The sequence below is a fragment of the Aulonocara stuartgranti genome (assembly GCF_965226115.1).
Source record: "Aulonocara stuartgranti genome assembly, chromosome: 5".
Lineage (NCBI taxonomy): Eukaryota > Metazoa > Chordata > Actinopteri > Cichliformes > Cichlidae > Aulonocara > Aulonocara stuartgranti.
In genome coordinates this window covers 19,006,830-19,025,134 of record NC_138943.1, presented here as the reverse complement: position 1 = coordinate 19,025,134, position 18,305 = coordinate 19,006,830, and the positions used below count along the sequence as shown (strand labels likewise).

Below are 18,305 nucleotides of genomic sequence, written 5' to 3'. Positions count from 1 at the left end.
ATGGCGATAACGTCTAACATAACATAACCCATAAAAACTACACATAGAATTGTATAAATATCAGCGAGTTTGATGCTATGATTTAAACCATGAAACCTTCGGGGAAACAACCAGGTCCCTGATTATAATAGTAGCGACTATAAAACCGCGACGTTTGTCCAAAAGCAGCAGTAGAGGACCAAAATTTGGGGGGGCATCTTTAATGTGAGTACAATAAACAGAACTATGGTTACATTAATAAGCTTACTGTAATGCGTAATATCCTAACCCAAAACTGCAAGTAAGAACGGATACCACGACCCCTGGGAAATCCGGCTAGTTAGTCGGAACGCAAGTTAGAGTAGTCTCTACGGGGACAGTATTTATGGTCACACTGGAAAAAATTGGAAATTAGCAACGTTTTATCAGTGCATTTACACAATTACCGTGCTTATTTGATTGAGTAATAGTTATATGCACTAACATACTGGCGTCTTAAACAGCACAGTGTCCGCTTATATAAGGTAAGCTCAAGTTTACGTTTAAATGACGCGTCTTAGTTAGCCGAGTGTGTTAGCTTTGCTCTAAGATGAGTTAGCATTAGCTGCTGGGACGTTACACCTACACAGTATTAGATCGCTATCTCGCCCGAACAGAGCAGTCGGTTTTGCAAAAAAAGCCGCTGCTCTTCCAGCACAAGTCACAGATGGGTCTCAGCCCGTCCCACCTCTGCCGCTCATGGGCCGTGGAGGTTACCGCTGACCCTCGGGGGCTGAAAATGCGTTTGTTGTTGTGTAATTAGCTAGCACATTGGTCTGCTGACATAGCCGACAAACAGTAACATTTTTTGTGGATGCAGTAATGCAGCCCAACAATAAGCCGTCTGACGACAGGTGCTTGATGTTAATCTTTTAAAAGAAAAATGCATAACATCTTACAGAGGTGGCTGCAAGCTGTCGCCATCCCGGGCTTAGAAGCCTTTTGGAAAGAGGGGGAGGGGGTTCGGGGTTTTTCTCCCGTGTGAATGAATACTCGTATTAATTTCATCTATGGACCCGGAAGGTAATAAAACAAGAAATACGAAAGCTGAAAACGAAGTATATAAGAACTGAACCTAATTTCTGTCCTCCAGACAGACTGTAAACGCTAAACTTGTGAAGTTCTCCGGTATCAGACATCAGGTCTGCAGCCTTGACTTCACCTAGTGAACACGTTTTTTGTTTTTTTTGTTTCTTTTTTTATTTTTTGCAGAACTTAATAACAGCTTCATTATCATTGAACATGTACCGCGCTGTCCTCTAATTGTTGACGATCATTGTACGATTGAGTCTTTTAAAAACGTTTAATGTAGTTATGCCTTTTGGATAAAAGACGCACAAAACAAAATCAAACCTTTGTTTTTTATGTCCTGAAACGTCTGGGCTGCAGTTCAAACTGAATGTGTCAACAACGGGATGCCTTTTTTGTGATGCTCTGGGTTTTGTTTTTTTGTTTTTGTTTTTTTTTAGTTGATGTTAAGTATAAACCTCTTTTAGAGAAGGGAGACCCTTTGGAAAGCTTTCCTCTCTACCGCTGTGCAGCTAACCACACACAGTCACAGTATAATGAAATTTATAAAAGTATAATGCATAATGAAAGGACACAAGTTTTGGGATGAGGCAAACTTATTGCAGGATTATTTAAAAGAATTCAGATTTCTGTCTTAGATTTTGAAACAGTTGAATGTGTCCTTTTTATGGCCTATTTCTCCTTTGAATAGTGTTTATTGCTCTATCATTGCAAGATTATGAGATGGAGAGAGGAACAAATCCAGGTTAAGTAAAGAGGAACCACAACTCAATGGCAAATAAGTTTTTTTACACTGTTTTAACAATATTTACTGTAAAAACATGTAAAGGTCTCTGTAAAATACATAGCTGCTCTTGGTTTGTAAATATATGTCTCAAAGTGCACAGCACTGTGAAAAAGTACTTTCCATCTTTCTGATTTTGTTTTTTTGCCCCATTCTTCTTTGTAGAATTGTTTTAATTCAGCACAGTGGAGGGTTTTTGATCATAAACAGCCTGTTTAAGGTGATACCAAAGCATATCGGTCTGCTTTAAAATAGTTTTTCACACAGGGCAGGTAGGTTTGGATAGCTTTCTTTCTTTAATAAAAGCATTTTGAATTTACTTTGGTTAATATATATATTTTTTGGATTATCTGAAACATGTATGCAAAAATCAGGAAGGGGATAAATACTTTTTCATGTCACTGTACATTCCACATGTTCTGGTTCCAACAATGCAGGGGATTTCTTTTTTCTTTTTTTGCTAACTTATCACCTTTGTTGTAATGTAAAGATTGGATGTGCCTCATTATTGCAGGGCTCCTGATGAAGGTGTGCAGGTAATACTTTGAGAGCCCCGTAAGACGCCATGTCTGAAGAGGCAATTTCAGAAAGTGACCTGGAGGCCAGCCTTAACAGTGAAGAGGAGTATTTAGAAAATGAGGAAGAGGAAGACAATGAAGACATGGAGGAAGATGAGGATGAAAATGATGGAGATGATGAAGACGACAGTGTTGGTATGTGACAAATTAACTTTGTGCTTTTACCTCTTAATATTCAGATTCATTTCAGGCATCAAATTCAGCAGTTTTGTTCTCTTAAGCCAAAGATCTGTAGCAAATATTAACTAGTATTCAACTTCATTACTGGCTGCTCCCTTGTTAGATCGACCTGCGAGTGCCCAGAGCCGGACAGAAACGGGTCAGGATGACAGGGACTCCACCTCAGCTACCTCCGGAGAGCCTTCTTCCGAGCCTCCATCTCAGCCTGCATCCCGCCCATCCTCCAGGGCCCCTTCCAGACCTGCCTCTCGTTCTCCAACAAGCCCAGAGAACTCGAGCAAGAGTGGGCCGCCTTCCAGCAAAACAAAGAAACAGAAAGCCTCTAAACTGAACAAATCCTCAAAGTCTCTGAAAGGCTCCAAACCTTCAAAGCCATCTAAGCCTGCACACATGAGGAAGAATATCAGGTACAATTATGTTTCTATGATTTCTAGGTATATTTCCTAATAAATCTTTGCTTGTGTGTAACCAGAAAGTTTTCTCTGTGCTTATAGAAAGCTGCTGAAAGAGGATCAGCTAGAGGCTGGAACCAAGGCTGCTCAGCAGGAAGAGATGGAGAGGCGGAAACGTCTGGAGCAGCAGAGGAAGGACTTTCCTACACCAGCTCCAGCTGTCCCTGACTCTCAACTAGGTGACTTTCTAAGACTGAATTGTAAACAGTATTTCAGTTTGGCAGCTTTCATAATACTCAGTTTCTAAGTTTCCCATTCCCTTTCCATCTTTCCAGCAGTGGAGACTGCTTCAATTTTAGGAGAAGTGTCTCACTTAGTCCCTGGTCTCCTGAGCAAGCAGGATGTGATCTGTCTGGACAGCAGTGGTGAAGAAGATGAAAAAGCGGAGCCAACGTTGCCCGGACTTCCCATTAGAGATGGTGAGATTGATGATAGTTCTGTGCAGTTGTAATTTCTTATTTCCAAGTTAATTTCGATGATACTAACCCAATGTTTACTTCACCAATGACTTCACAGATGTAATTGAGCTCAGTTCTGGGGACGAAGACGCCCTGCAGATAAGCAGTGAGTCGGCTGATGAAGATCCTGATGGTGCCCATGGGACAGAGGAGAGCAGTGGAGCACACATCAACGATGATCTGAACCTGCCTGATGTTCAAGGTCGAGTGCTGGTTAATATCAATCACCCTGCAGAGGAGAAAGACATTTTCCTGGCCCCACAGCTGGCCAGGGCTGTCAAACCTCATCAGGTATAGCTGCCATCTCATACAGCTCATATGCTTGCAGAACATAAATCTTTGGTAACATTAAAAAAAAAAAATCATAGTCCAGCTTGTTTTATTGCTTAACCTTTTCTTTTCTTCATCTCTAAGATCGGGGGAATCCGGTTTCTCTATGATAACCTCATTGAGTCTCTGGAGCGCTATAATACCAGCAGTGGCTTTGGCTGCATCCTTGCTCACAGCATGGGGCTGGGCAAAACATTGCAAGTCATTTCCTTTATTGACATCCTGCTGAGGAACACTGAGGCCCACACTGTGCTTGCTATTGTCCCTGTGAGTAATCAGTGTATACGGGGTTTAAAAAAAAAAAAAAGTAGTTATGTAAGTTGCACATTAATGTTTCCTGAAATAACAGTTATGTTAGGATTAAAGTAACATTCCACATTTTTTGTTTCCTTCATACAAGGTGAACACACTTCAGAACTGGCTAACAGAGTTTAATCTCTGGCTCCCACCTCAAGAAGCCCTCCCCCCTGACACCAACCCCACATTCGTCACTGGCCGCACATTCAAAGTTCACATTCTCAATGATGAGCACAAGTATGTAACTTAGTGATTTGTGTGCACTGTGAAATATTTGAGCTGTTTAATCATGTTGACTATGTGACCTGCAGAACAACGCTGGCCAGGGCCAAGGTTGTGGAGGAGTGGTCTAGAGATGGAGGTGTGTTGCTCATGGGTTATGAAATGTACCGGCTGCTGTCCATGAAGAAGAGCTTTGTGATGGGCAAGAAGAGGAAATCAAAGAAGCCTGCCGGACCAATCATCATTGACCTGGATGAAGAAGACAGACAGCAAGAGCTCATGAAAAGTAAGTACAAGTATAAGGAGCCGTTGGAAACTATACAAACATCTATGTAGATGTTCCTTGTCACTCTAACACTGTTTGAGTCCTTGAATTGGACCTTATGACCATGATCTGTTAATTGTACCCGCGGCTATACAAGGAGTCATATTGTACTACTTAATGTTACTTAGCACAAGTTCTCAGGTATCTGTGACTGTGCACAGCACCCATACAGTGAGTGAACGTGCCTTTCTACCCATGCTTGTTAACATTAGCTGATAACTTAGCACTCCCTCATCTTATCTAAATAAGTCACTTAAAGCTCAGAAAAAACTTATGGCAGCAGCGATAAAGCTAAAGCCGAGACTTCTAAACAAGCCAGTGACATGCTTCCATCTTTTGTATGCAGTTTACACTTTCATCTGTTTAATTTTCATCCTTTTTCTTCAGGTATTGAGAAGGCCATAGCACGGCCCGGCCCAGACGTAGTGATCTGTGATGAGGGCCATCGCATTAAGAACTACCACGCCAGCACATCCCAAGCCCTAAAGAACATCCGGTCCAGACGCAGGGTAGTTCTGACAGGTTACCCCTTGCAGAACAACCTTATCGAATACTGGTGCATGGTGGACTTTGTCAGACCTGACTTTTTAGGCACACGCCAGGAGTTCAGCAACATGTTTGAGCGTCCAATCCTAAATGGTCAGTGTGTGGACAGCACTCCTCAAGATGTTCGCTTGATGCGCTACCGTAGTCACGTGTTGCATAGCCTGTTGGAGGGCTTTGTCCAGCGGTAAGCTTTCAGTCAGGCTCAGAAATTGAACATTGTGAAAACGAAGCATACTAATATGGAAGTTGCTTACCTCACCACGTTCACGGGAGTGCTTTTTTTGTTTGCAGACGAGGTCACGATGTGTTGCGAGACCAGCTTCCCACGAAGGACGAGCATGTGATCCTGGTACGGCTCTCCCCCATTCAGAGGGCACTCTATACAGAGTTTATGAAACGCTTTCGAGAAGCAGGGAACACAGGCTGGCTCGGCCTCAATCCACTCAAAGCTTTCTGTGTTTGCTGCAAGGTAAGACTATGGATTTTTTATTTTATTTTTATTTTTTACTAAAACCCCTGTTTACATTGGGGAGCTTTTTTTTTTTCTTCTTCTTCATCTTATCTGAGTTGCTAAGTCCTGTGTCGTCGTCGTCATCATCATCATCATCTTCTCCATCTAGATCTGGAATCACCCAGACGTCCTCTATGAAGCCCTGCAGAAAGAGAATCAGGCCAACGAGCAGGACCTGGACCTCGATGACATCACTTCAGCTAGCAACCCTCGCTGCCCTGCACCCGGTGCTGGCCTCAAATCCAAAGTAGCAGACTCAAGCAACAGTAAAGTCAACAGCACTCTGCCACCACTCAATTCCTCTCAGGACAGAGCCAATCAAGTCATCACATATGAATGGGTATGTCACGAACATAGAGCTTGGCATGACATTTTTAGTGTCACTGTTTAACAAACACACAGTTTAAAATATGCCAGCAGCATGCCTAAAGGTTTGTTCTATACTTTAGGCAAAGGACATAATGTCCAACTATCAGACAGGAGTTCTGGAGAACTCTGCCAAGATGGTTCTGCTCTTCCATTTGATTGATGAGAGTGTGAGGAGAAGAGACAAGATTTTGGTCTTTAGGTAAGTCCTCTGCCCTATGCACAGGGCATTAAAGACAAATCCACCAATAAGAAGCTTATAGAAGACACTGACTGCAGTTTGCCTAATTAACCTCATTTTTCTAGGTTTTCTGCGTCTTTTCAGGTTACTTTAACAATTACCCCACATTCTGAACTTTCTTGAAAACAAACCAATTACTGGTCATAGCCATAAAAGTAAGCACACTTACTTTGCTTAGCCCTTACAATCTGTTTTTGCTGTATTTCCATTAGCCAAAGCTTGTCCACCTTGACGGTCATTGAAGACTTCTTATCAAAGAGACCCATGCCGCAGGGCATTGCCTCCACTGATGGCCAGAGCCAGAACTGGGTTCGCAACCTCAATTACTACAGTGAGTCATCCAATCTGTGCCCTCTGCAGAAAATGCGCTCTTCAACACTGAAACCTCAAAGTTGTGATTGCCTTTATTGATTTGGTGTCCCTGGCTGCAGTTTCTATAGTATTGGATTCCTCCACTCATTATATTCTTTTGTGGAGAAGACAATGTATTCTATAGGAATTTGATGAAAATGTTCCTAAACTCAGTATCTCTTCTTCACTTCACAAGTTAAAGTGTGTTCAGGTGTTTCACTGTAAAGAGATGCTATACCCCTGCTTTGTGTGTCTGCAGGACTGGATGGAAGTACATCTGCCTCAGAAAGGGAGCGGCTTATTAATCAGTTTAATGATCCAGAAAACAGCTCAACACGGGTCTTCCTGCTTTCTACCAGGTATAAATCTCTGCATTCGCTTCATTTTTTTCTCTCTCACCTTTTCTCATTAATTATTTATTTAACATTTATTTGTTATTCTTTTTTTGTGTATTTCAGAGCGGGCTGTTTGGGGGTAAATTTGATTGGCGCAAATCGCGTCGTCGTGTTTGATGCATCGTGGAACCCCTGTCACGATGCCCAGGCTGTGTGTAGGGTTTACCGATATGGTCAGAGAAAGCCCTGCCACATTTACCGCCTCGTCTGTGACTTTACCTTGGAGAAAAAGATCTACGACAGACAAGTCTCCAAACAGGGCATGTCGGGTAAGGGATTTCTTAATCTGAACAAGAGCTGTTAATCGTTACAGTGGACAGGTACTTCACTTGAGCCCTTATAAAAGCTCTGGTCTTGCCCCAGTTACACAGACCTAGAGACCAAGTAGCAACCATATACTGAAATGTGTGTTCCCTGACTGGTTGGAGTGTGCTTGTTGGTACTTGGTGTGAAATTGATCCCCAAAGCCAGAGTTACACAGGCCTAGAGACTGAGCAGTGATCTAGTGATAGCAACGGGTTACTGGCAGTTGCTACCAAGGCATTGGTTGCAACAAGGTGTATGGTGCTGCACCAAACATTTTCTTGCCATTGCTTTGCTTTGTTGCTTTGTTACTAACATCGACTGGTATTTCTCAAATGCTGAAACTTTGTTTCTGTGCCTTTAAAGACCGTGTGGTTGATGACCTGAACCCAGTGCTTAACTTTACTCGTAAGGAGGTGGAGTCGCTGCTGCACTTCGTTGAGGAGGAGCCTGAAGCTGAGAAAATCCTTCTAGAATCCCTGGCAGTATATGAGCCAGTGATATCTCAAGCTTGTCAGCTTTATCCACGTCTCATCTCCAAGGTACTGTTGCAATAAAGTTGTTACTTATATTCCACAGACTCAAAAGCACCTCCTATTTCAAAGTACAGTAGGAGGTGTAGTTAGTGGAATGTTGTGCTATGATATATTAAAAGAAAACTGTCAAATTTTCAGATTTTGCTATTGCTTAACTCATTCACTGCCAGCCATTTTCAAATCAGGTAACTCCCCACTGCCAGGGTTTTTGAGCATTTTTACTCATTTTTGAAGAGCCACAGAAAACTGTGTGTTATGATCATATAAACGCTGAACCTACCAAAATGAAGAACAGACTCTCTTCTTACATCCAAAAAAAAAGCTTGTTTCTACCATTTTCCATTCTTTAGTAATCAGCTGTAGAAGAGAGGTGGGTTCCACCAAAAATGCCTGTTTTGACCAAAAAAAGGGAGAAAACGAGCTTTTTGTGAAAAATACATTTCAAGCAGAAAAGTGCCTTTGACACTAATATTTCTTGCTTTGTGACACCTCTAACATATAAAATAGTTTTTCACTTCTATAAAACAGAAATAACACTGAGAAAGTTTATGTTGTATCAAAACAATTTATTTACAAATATATGAAAAAATAAAATTCACTGACAAGCTGCCCGAGGTTGTATTCTGGCCCCTCCCATTGAAAAACTTAATTGACGTCTATAGACGTCAATGGCAGTGAATGAGTTAAGTAAGAATATTAAAAAAGAAAAAAGAAAAGGGGGGGGGGGAAAGCACCTCCTATTTCAAAGTACGGTAGGAGGTGTAGTTAGTGGAATGTTGTGCTATGATATATTAAAAGATAACTGTCAAATTTTCAGATTTTGCTATTGCTTAAGTAAGAATATTAAAAAAAAAAAAAAAAGAAAAGGGGGGGAAAAGCAGTGGTTCTTTTTCTTATAAGCTGACTGTAAGTCCAATAAAAGCTCCCAACAAGAATTAGTTGCCAGCCAGCTCTCCTGCTGAGTTACAGCTGAACCACTGAAGAGCAAAGTCTTAACTGTGCGGTGAATGAGTAAGCAAAAGAAAAATCCATCCATCCATTAATTTTCTTAACTTCTTTACCAGTTCAGTGTCATATGGGGTCTGAAACCCTATCCCAGCTGTCATAGGACGAGAGACAAGGTACACCCAGTTTATCGCTGGGCAAATACAAGTTGGGATAGACAACCATTCATGATCACATTCACACTTATGGCCAATTTAGATCACTAGTTGACCTAATAACTCCTGATACTGTGTAAGGAGGCCATTTTTAAAAAAACATGGTACTCAGAGAGTCCTGACTGACTGCCGAGCGTGTGTGGCATGTGAGAGAGCTGCCTCTTCATGAAATGCGGCATCGCTGATATTTGATTCAGTTTCAATTAATTTCAACAGCTACCTTTCCACCACGAGTCTCTGCTGGTGGACCGGAAAGAGTCGAAATTGACCAAAGCAGAGAAGAGAGCTGCTAAGAAGAGCTACGAGGATGAGAAACGAGCCTCTGTACCTTATTCCCGTCCATCATATGCCCCCTATTACCCAACCAGTGATTATCCGCTCACAAACATACCAGCATTTACCCAGCGTGGATGGTGAGTGCAAGTCTACAGTGTTTTGTTTTGCATTCATTGAATGTTAGTTTTTGATTTTCTTTTGAAGTCATTACTACACTAAGTATCTTGCATAATATAATTTAAAAAATCACTCCAGGTTCGGCAAAGTCTGAAAAAAATGGTAGCTTTGATTGCCTCTTTTTTTTTTAATTCTACCTGCGTTTCTCATCTCTTTCTAATGAATTTCCAAACTACAACCAGAGAGAGTGTGTGTGTGTGTGTGTGTGTGTGTGTGTGTGTGTGTGTGTGTGTGTGTGTGTGTGTTCATGTTCAAGTTCATCTAATAAGTTCAGCCTTCATATTTGCAGGCGTCCCATGACACGGCCAGATGACAAGCCCGTGGCAAGTGTCAGGCCAATTCAGTCAACACCAATACCCATGATGCCTCGCCAGGTCGGCATGGGCATGGTTGGCTCTTCCGGCAGTCTCCCTGTCAACTTTCTCCAGAAAGCCGGTGTTTACGTGCAGAGGATTGTCACCACAACAGGTTATTATGATGTTTTTAATGTTTAAATCACAATAAATAAATAAATGATCAGATATTACATCCGCCATTTGTCTGGATTCACAGATATAGTGATCCCAGGAGCCAACAGCTCAACAGATGTTCAAGCTCGAATCAGCGCAGGAGAGAGCATCCATGTTATCAGAGGATCTAAAGGTTGGTTCAGTGCTGTGTTAAGAACTCTGTGCATACAAACACTCATTTAAACGTCTCTCTTCACTTACTCTTTTCTGCAAAGCAGGTACCTACATCAGAACAAACGATGGACGAATATTTGCCATTCGATCTGGAAAGATCAGTCGACCTGTAGCCGGGGGTTCTGCTGCTTCAAGAGGTAGGGGTTTTCCTCTTCATTCAGATGTTTTGTCTCATTCATAAGACAAGTATTTCTTATCTGATTAATCAGTGGAATAATCAGTAGAACACTTGATTTCTAAAATAATCGATAGCTGCAGTCTTACACTTAATCAAATTTAGATATTTCTCTTCCGGTCTGTAATGCTGTTTATCCATCCAAGTTGGGTACATCAGACACAAGGCCCAGGGAACAAGGCCAGAATTGACCTGGCAGGGACTCCAGTCTGGCCCACCTGATGTGATTGGAGCATCTAAAGGAGGGCATAAATATTGGACTTTTAACAGTATTGTTATATAGCATTTCCTACGGATAAAGACCTCCCACATGGCTATTCATGGCCTCCTGAGAACCGAGGAAACGACTAACTTTCAGTTGGCTGGTTCTCAGAAGGATAGTACACCAAAGTAATTGAATAATAAATAAATAAATAAATAAATAATTTTAGATGACAGTGAAAAACTGGAACTTTTCTATCTACAATAGAAAATGTAGTTTTGTTTTGCTTAGTTTTTTTTGTTTTTTTACAAAGTGTAGTTAATGTGCAGTTAAACTTCCTTAGTCTGATGGAAAAGGGAGTTTCTTTGGTCTTGCCGACTTAATATCAAAGTGGGTTGTATGTGGCCCTCGATGTAAAACAAGTTTGACATCCCTGATCCAAGTCATTTAGGTAAGACGGAGAGTATGTAGGACCTACTTTCTTTTTGGATGTATGTCTTTGATTCTTTGAGGACCACATTTCATCTTGTTCCATTATATTTAAGAGAAGTTGGACAAACTGGGGAACTGTAGAAAAAAAGGTGAATTTGATTTGAGGGTGAACTGTCCCATTAATCAGTGATCACATTTGTGCAATGCACTACATTAAGTTTTTTAACAAGATTTTCAACTTATAACTTTGTCATTTTCTTTTCAGGATTGACCTTTCAAAATTAAATTCCCCAAAGACGGGAACCCTGTATAAGACCCCTGACATGTCTGCATTTCTGTCTTCTCTACAGACACCCAGGGTTCGGGGATCCGACCAGTCAGTAATGGCTGTTCTTCCCCTGTGGATCAAAACCAACGTTCCCCCAACGACGAGCAGCGACCCTCTTCTCCCTTAGGCACGGAGATCCTCAGAGAGCTCAGCCATTACACCTCATCCACAGGCGACGCTGCTGCTGCTGGAGCAGGGAACGATTTGGCGTCGCCGTCAGACATGTCATCTGTGCCGTCGGGAGATGGAAATGCTTCACAAAACTTTCAGGCCCGCGATCTCAGTAGGCTCGGTGACGACCTTCTGAGTTCATCTTTAGAGATGCGAGGCACCAAACGCAAGAGTACTGAAAGTCAGGGAAACGCACAAATGGGAGACAAATGTACTTCTGCTGCAGCTCATTTCCCTGCGCTTTCAGGTGGGCTCAGTTTTCCTCCAGTGGGTCTGAACTCATCCCTACTTGGGAACCTTGGTCACATGAGTCACCCACTTCTAATGGCTGGTAGTGGTGGATCATCATTCCTACAAACACCAGGACAAACACTGGCTGACCTACAGACCATATTTCCCTCTGCAGGCACAGACCTACTGAGACAACCTGCCACAGGGAACGGGCACCTTCCCACCCCCTCCTCTTCCTCTCTGTCCACTATTTTCTCCTCTGCCTCTACGACCATTCCTATGTCATCTACATCCTCAGCAACAACTTCTTCCTCCCTACCATCTGGTTCTCTGCCTCGGTACTTGATGAACCCCAACATGGCTGGCCTGCTTTCACCAAGGTTCCCCCTCACCTTCAGTCAGCCATTGCTCTCTGAGCCGAGGTTGTTCTCCACGCCTCTTCTCTCAGGGTCAGGGGGGTTTTCTGCACCCAACTCCAGCTCGGCTACATCCAGCTTCCTGTCCCACTTCAACAATCCCACTTCCAGCCTGTTGGGGGCAGCTCTGACCCAACCAGACAGACATCAAAGTACAGAGAACGGCGGTGACAGTTCAGATGATGATGTTATTGAGGTGACAGGACAGTAAGTCAGGAGTCTCAGAAAGTGCTGGCAAGGCAGTTACACACATACACACCTGTTTAACCTAAAGTGCATTAGGAATGGGAATATTTAAATCTTTTATGCAACTAAATCAACGAAATTCTGTTGTACCCCCCAAAGTTGCGTGCTATTTTCTGAATTTGCTCTCAGAATGCAAATGAAGAGAAAAAAGTGCAACTTGATTAGATTGAAATGCATAAATAATAAAACGTCTCAGGAAGGATTTATGTTAATCCTGAACCTCTTAAATAGAACGAAGTTACCTGCTTTGACTTTATTTGGCAGTGTTTCACTTATGACCGAGCAAACAGTGGAACTGAATTCCCATTTCTAATGATGTCATTAAATGTCACACATCAGGACGCACACAAACAGCTCATACCTTATTGACTTTCCAGAGTCAAGAGTTACAAAATCCTCATGCTGACTGTCCCAAGTTGTTGAGCTGGAGCAGCAGAGCAGTGGGAACAGACCTTTGTCATACAGGGACCAGCCGAATCTTTCAGGGAGGCAAAACAGCCTCTTTGTGCTACGTTTTAAAGCAAGGCTATGCCTGCAGTTTTCTTTCCTCTGACTTCAAATGAAAGTGATTTGAAACTTTTTTTTTTTCATGGCTAGTTTCTTATTAAAAAGTGTAACAAAACTGGAACGCTACATGCCACAATAATGAGTAACACACAGTAGCTAATGGGTGGAGGGGATTGTGAAAATCCCCAATATATTGAGAGATGATTCTTCAAGGCTCACCTTTAACAACAGGAATTTTAGGCTTTCAAGCATATTTTAGTCTTTAGCAGTTTGATAGACATTGTAGCTCCCCTGTTAAAGGATATGTGTGATACTATAATTGAACATGTTGATACTTTGTAAATAAACAGTCATTATCATTGTTTATATTGCAAGTCAATACTGTGCAGTGTGTAGATTTTGGTCGTAAGGAAATGGTTTATTAATACGGTGACAGTCATCATGATAAACCCACCCTGAGGATGCTGGGGAAGCAAATTTCTGTTTAACTTTGTATTTTTTTTTCCCTTAAAATTAAAGTGAATGTACTATCATGCTAGCCTTTGATAACACAGGGGCAGGGACATGGATTTGGACTGTGTTCTTTCATTTTTAGCCTTAAATAGACACAAAGGGGTCTTCAGTCTTAGCATTTATCTTATTTTTTACAAATCCGTCCTACTGACATTTAGACCCTCGGCGCAAAACTCAAAATACAAATTTAAGGTAGATTTTGACTGGAAGCCAAAAGGAGCTCAAACCAAGGTTTAATGTTGCTAGCTTATTCGCAGAAGCCTGTCATTTCTCCTCCATTGCAGTTCTTACTGAAGTGTCCCCACCATTTAATTCACGACTACTCAGTGAGCTTACACAACATGTAATCTCAGCTGCAGTAACTGTATTAGGGTTTTTCTTTCTGAGAACAAACGTTACCTGAGCTATAGAAACCATTGCATTCATGCAGCCTGAGAGCATCAAAATGTCGCTAACGTAGCCACCAACCATCAAACTAGATGTAACTACCCTTTCGGTACAACCGCCTGTGACTGTGGCAGAACCGGGTCAGGTGATATGGTGGCCTTACAAAACTGACAGTGCCATAATGTGGTAGCTTTTCACCTCAGTGCAGTGCAGTGTAAGTAGCTTCTGTCAGTAGTGTCAGTCAGTGTAGATATGCAGTGCTTTAGGGAGTTTGGGTCTTCACTGTTCTCCGTAGCCTTGTGTGTCTGTGTTATCATGTCACCTTGAGCTAATTAGTTTTAGGAAAGTCGCTTTCCTATGTTGGTAAACTAGGCTAGATGCAGTGCTTATTAGCCTTTAGAGACACTGGATAACCTGAGACAACAGTTGAGTTACGTTATTCGTATGCGTTTTTTTCTGGGGATCTTCTCTCTCCCCTGTTGAGTGTTCTTTATTTGCTGCAGGCTTCCTGTGTCAGCTTGGATACTTTTTTTTCCTCCCCCTCCAGTTTTTCTTGAACACATCTTGGGAACTTGTGATTTGGTTTGTTTCCAATTTGAAGGTAAAGCTAGCACTTTGTAAAAGGACCATATCCGCTGGTGAGCTGTACAAGGTACAAAATAACGACCCCGTGTCTTTGTTACGTCTTCTCAATCAGTTGGAAATGCTTTACATCTTTTGTTCTTTGGAATATTTCATTCATTTGCAAAAAAAAAAAAAAATCTTTGGTGTTCACCTGGCACTCGTGTCCCTCATTACACTCTAAATATCGGAAATGTATTTATTTATGATGGAAAATGTTGTTTTTGTAATTACATTTTTTACCTCTTTTTTTTTTCTCGATTTGTCCCATTAATGGCTGATCCAGTCAGATTTTCATACATGCAGCCTAAACCGAAGCAAAATATGACTGTGTTATCAATGTTATTTTAACAATAAAACACTCTTCTATCGCAGTGTCAATCATACACAAATACATTTATTTTAAAAGCCATGATGTATCCAAATGTGACAGTACAAACAATCAAATGACAGGATCATCAGTAACCTGAGAAGAGGTCAACGTTATGTCAGGTCAATATAAAGTATATTATGGGCTTTTAATAATATTAAAATATTAGGTATTTGCTTATCTATAAATGAATGAAAACTTTAAAATTTTAAAAGACGGGGAAACACCCTTCAACTATATTGAGAGTGCAGATTTTGCAGAGGGCACCCTGCACCTTCCATGTTTGGAACACCACAAACACCAGTTGATCCAAAGAGAGCATAAACAAGTAAATAAATGGTGTGTGTATATATTCATACATGTATATACACACATATCATTCTTTAAAATCCCTTATTGAATAAGTACTAGCTCCAACATTCCACCCTTTGCAAGCTTGAGATCTATGTTTGTTGGTTTAAAACTGCAACATTTTCTACTTAACACAAACTTTGATCGTTAAGTTAAAGCTAACATGAAGCAGCAGAAACTAAACAAACAAGCCAGACAGCAGCTTTGGTAGCATCTACCCCAAAATTAGAGGCCAACTGGTGTCAGGTTTTTTTAAAGAACAATACAAATGCTGATAGTTGATATAAAAATCTAATATCCAATAAATGTGCCAATATTTCATTTTCTTTCAACATTTAACGTTGATGTGTAGTTATTTATTTACTCGCTTGCACTCTTCTCGACACTCAAAATATAAAGGCTGCTTCCTCTGTCTCATCTTTAATTCTCATTTACTGGCTATTACAAATGATGATAGCATTAAGATCAGCAAATAGCTGATATTTGTTGATAACCCAAAATCCAACAAAGACTACATAAGACATGACCTCAGTGTCTACAATTGCAGCTCTTGTTCCATGCGTATTGAAAAAGGATTTCATAAATCACACATAGTGCCTTTTCTTCTTCAAAAACAAACAAACAAACAAAACATCAGGGAGGCTCATGGCAGCAAAAACCAGCACCTTTTGCCCTCCATGTAAATCAGTTTAAAAACAAACAAACATCCAACTCAAATAAGTTTAATCTGTGAGGCTAGCTCATCTTAAGTTCTTTTACATCCTCATCAGGACTGGAACCGTTTTTTAGCCATGTAAGATCTGGAGACTTGGTTCATTATGACCAAGGCACTGAGCACCAGGCAGAGTGCTGACAGGTACCAGGTGTATTCTCTGACAGCTCCAGCGAACCACACAGAGCAGAGGCCCAGGAGCATGCTGGCACTGCCAAGCAGGTAGGTGATGAGTCCAGACGCCGCGTGGTAGCGCTTGAGTTTGGCGAGGGACCAGCCTTTGGCTAGAGAAGGATAACTGAGAGGCATCGCTGCCAAGGACTGCGCAATGACCACACACACTGTCAGCAGGCCCAACAGACCGTGCCACGAGGTGAAGTGGGGTTTACCACTCAGGTGTTTGTTATAAAAGATGGCAGCAAAGCCCAGGACTGCACAAGAAGCACAGAGGCCCTGCAGGAGCCGGTGAACACCACCTTTGGTTTTGTGTGAAAAACTTTTGATAGGAGAGCCCTCAGGTGAGAAGAGGAGTATAGCTTCTGTCATGAAGAAGGAAAACTGGAGGGAAAGGACATTACCTGAGTCGTTGGCAAATTTGATCAATTAAAGAATCTAAGAACATTTTAACTGTTTAAACTTACAGCTAGGGTCATCAAGAAAGGATGCCAAGAAAACCAACCTAAAACAAAACAGGAAATCAAATTAAATGCGATGCAATGACGGGCACTGCTGTAGAAATGTGTGATTACTTAAGGCACTCACTTGTACCGGGTCGAGAGAGAACTGAGATGAAGCCAGCGAAGCCAAAGCAGATGAGGTGGGTCAACACAACAGACGCTGTTCTGGTAAAGCCATAAAGCCGAGGCTCTGATTCAGGCTCTTTCTTGTGAACCATGTCTTTAAAATTCACTCAATCGCCACAATGTGACCGACGTGAACTCGCCGTTAGTTGAATCAATGAGAAGCGGAAGTGACGATGGGCCAAAAGTCCTTGCGTTGTCTTCTTTTGCTGCTCCACTGTTTTATTTAACAACCCGGCACAAACAAAAGCCTACATTAGTAATTTATTAACATGTCCCTTGTCGTGACGTCAACACACGTCAAGCGTTGGTGTTTTCCGCCGGCGATGATAAGACTTCCGGCTAGGGTTTTCAAAACAAAGTACGTTGGAGCACTTCCACACAAACGTTCATCCGGAGACTCTGTAACATGTCAGCTGATTTACCTGAATCTGAAATCCCCACATTGTCAAATAATACAATAAAGATTTTCCTTATTAACATCTGGTCCGATTGTGTCAAATTTGACACGGTTCTTCTACTACTATTATTTCTTCTTCTGCTTCTTCTTTTTCTTTTATTTTAGCTGCTCCCTTTATGGGTCAGAGTCAGATTTATTGTCACATCAGAGATTAGCAAAAGTAAAAAGTGGGTGAAAAACTTTTTGTTTCAGAACAGATCAGCAGAAACACAGTGAGACACCACATTTTATATATGCTCAAATGCATTAGTAAAAGTGCATATGTCTGACATCAAAATAGCAATAAAAATAAAAGTAAATTAACAGGTCGTAATTTATTCAGCAACCTGACAACAGTCGGAAAATAGCTCTTTTGCATCCTGGTCGTGTGCCTGAGGATGCATTTATAGTGTTTCCACATGATGATGATCCACTGTTGTTGACTTTTCCTTCTCGCAGCTTCACATCAAGCACATGCCCAAACCAGCGCAGCCTTGCTTCACTAACTCAACCTGAGCTGGTCTCACCCATTTTGTAAGGGTCCCCTTTCATTCTTGCTGCCTGTCCATCTGTCACAGATCATCCCTGATACTCAACTTCATTATCTCTCTTATGCATTATTGTTTTAGAGGGTTGACCCCAGGTATTCACACTCATCCACTTTCACTGCCTCTGCTCTTTGCAGATGTTACACCTGCTTCCCTCTCTGTCACACACATGCATTCTGTCTCAAAATTCACACGCAGCGCATTCCCCCTAAATATTGACTGAATTAGCCTCTCAAACATGTATGTTACACAGTCCTGCACATAAACACATTTATCCTTATCCTGAATTAAATCATGTAAGTAAATAAGGTTATAACATACCAGATGGAGCATTAACCTTGGGTTCTGTAAATGATCTATTGATATAGGAGCATCTCCACAAGAGTTTTCATAACAATCGTTTCCTTGGCTTGTCTGATCTGAAAAATACAGACATAATATTTTTAGTCCACCAGCCCAAGATCTGAGCTTTGTCTGATTAACCTGTAGTAGTCTGTGCAAAGACTCAGAAATAACTCAAATCCAAATAAAACGGCAATCTTGTTCAGTGTTGGGTAAGTTACTTTAAAATAGTAACTTAGTTACATTACTAGTTACTTCTCTCAAAAGTAACTCAGTTACTTCAAGTTACTCGTTAC

At 41.4% G+C, this 18,305-nt stretch overlaps 2 protein-coding genes across 5 annotated transcripts; one reads left to right on the top strand and one right to left on the bottom strand.

Annotated features, from left to right (window-relative positions):
- Positions 1 to 329: 329 nt before the first annotated feature.
- rad54l2 (RAD54 like 2) lies at positions 330 to 14,828 on the top strand. Of its 4 annotated transcripts, none has more exons than XM_082532914.1 (22): positions 330 to 503; positions 2,346 to 2,544; positions 2,693 to 2,996; positions 3,084 to 3,220; positions 3,320 to 3,460; positions 3,558 to 3,790; positions 3,914 to 4,096; positions 4,230 to 4,363; positions 4,438 to 4,634; positions 5,061 to 5,403; positions 5,511 to 5,688; positions 5,840 to 6,070; positions 6,180 to 6,298; positions 6,550 to 6,668; positions 6,948 to 7,047; positions 7,147 to 7,352; positions 7,753 to 7,928; positions 9,299 to 9,495; positions 9,825 to 10,003; positions 10,088 to 10,177; positions 10,263 to 10,355; positions 11,378 to 14,828. In XM_082532914.1, exons 2-22 carry the CDS (start codon positions 2,397 to 2,399, stop codon positions 12,382 to 12,384), a joined length of 4,515 nt encoding a protein of 1,504 aa, XP_082389040.1. In that variant the 5' UTR covers positions 330 to 503; positions 2,346 to 2,396; the 3' UTR covers positions 12,385 to 14,828. The 4 variants fall into 4 exon arrangements, with proteins under 4 accessions (XP_082389040.1, XP_082389039.1, XP_082389038.1 ...); XM_082532913.1 differs by having other exon boundaries at positions 10,260 to 10,355; XM_082532912.1 differs by having other exon boundaries at positions 3,317 to 3,460.
- Positions 14,825 to 16,998, bottom strand: cyb561d2 (cytochrome b561 family, member D2). The gene is made up of 3 exons (XM_082532918.1): positions 16,643 to 16,998; positions 16,522 to 16,559; positions 14,825 to 16,438 (listed from the first exon to the last, which is right to left on the bottom strand). Exons 1-3 carry the CDS (start codon positions 16,773 to 16,775, stop codon positions 15,935 to 15,937), a joined length of 675 nt encoding a protein of 224 aa, XP_082389044.1. The 5' UTR covers positions 16,776 to 16,998; the 3' UTR covers positions 14,825 to 15,934.
- Positions 16,999 to 18,305: the final 1,307 nt, after the last annotated feature.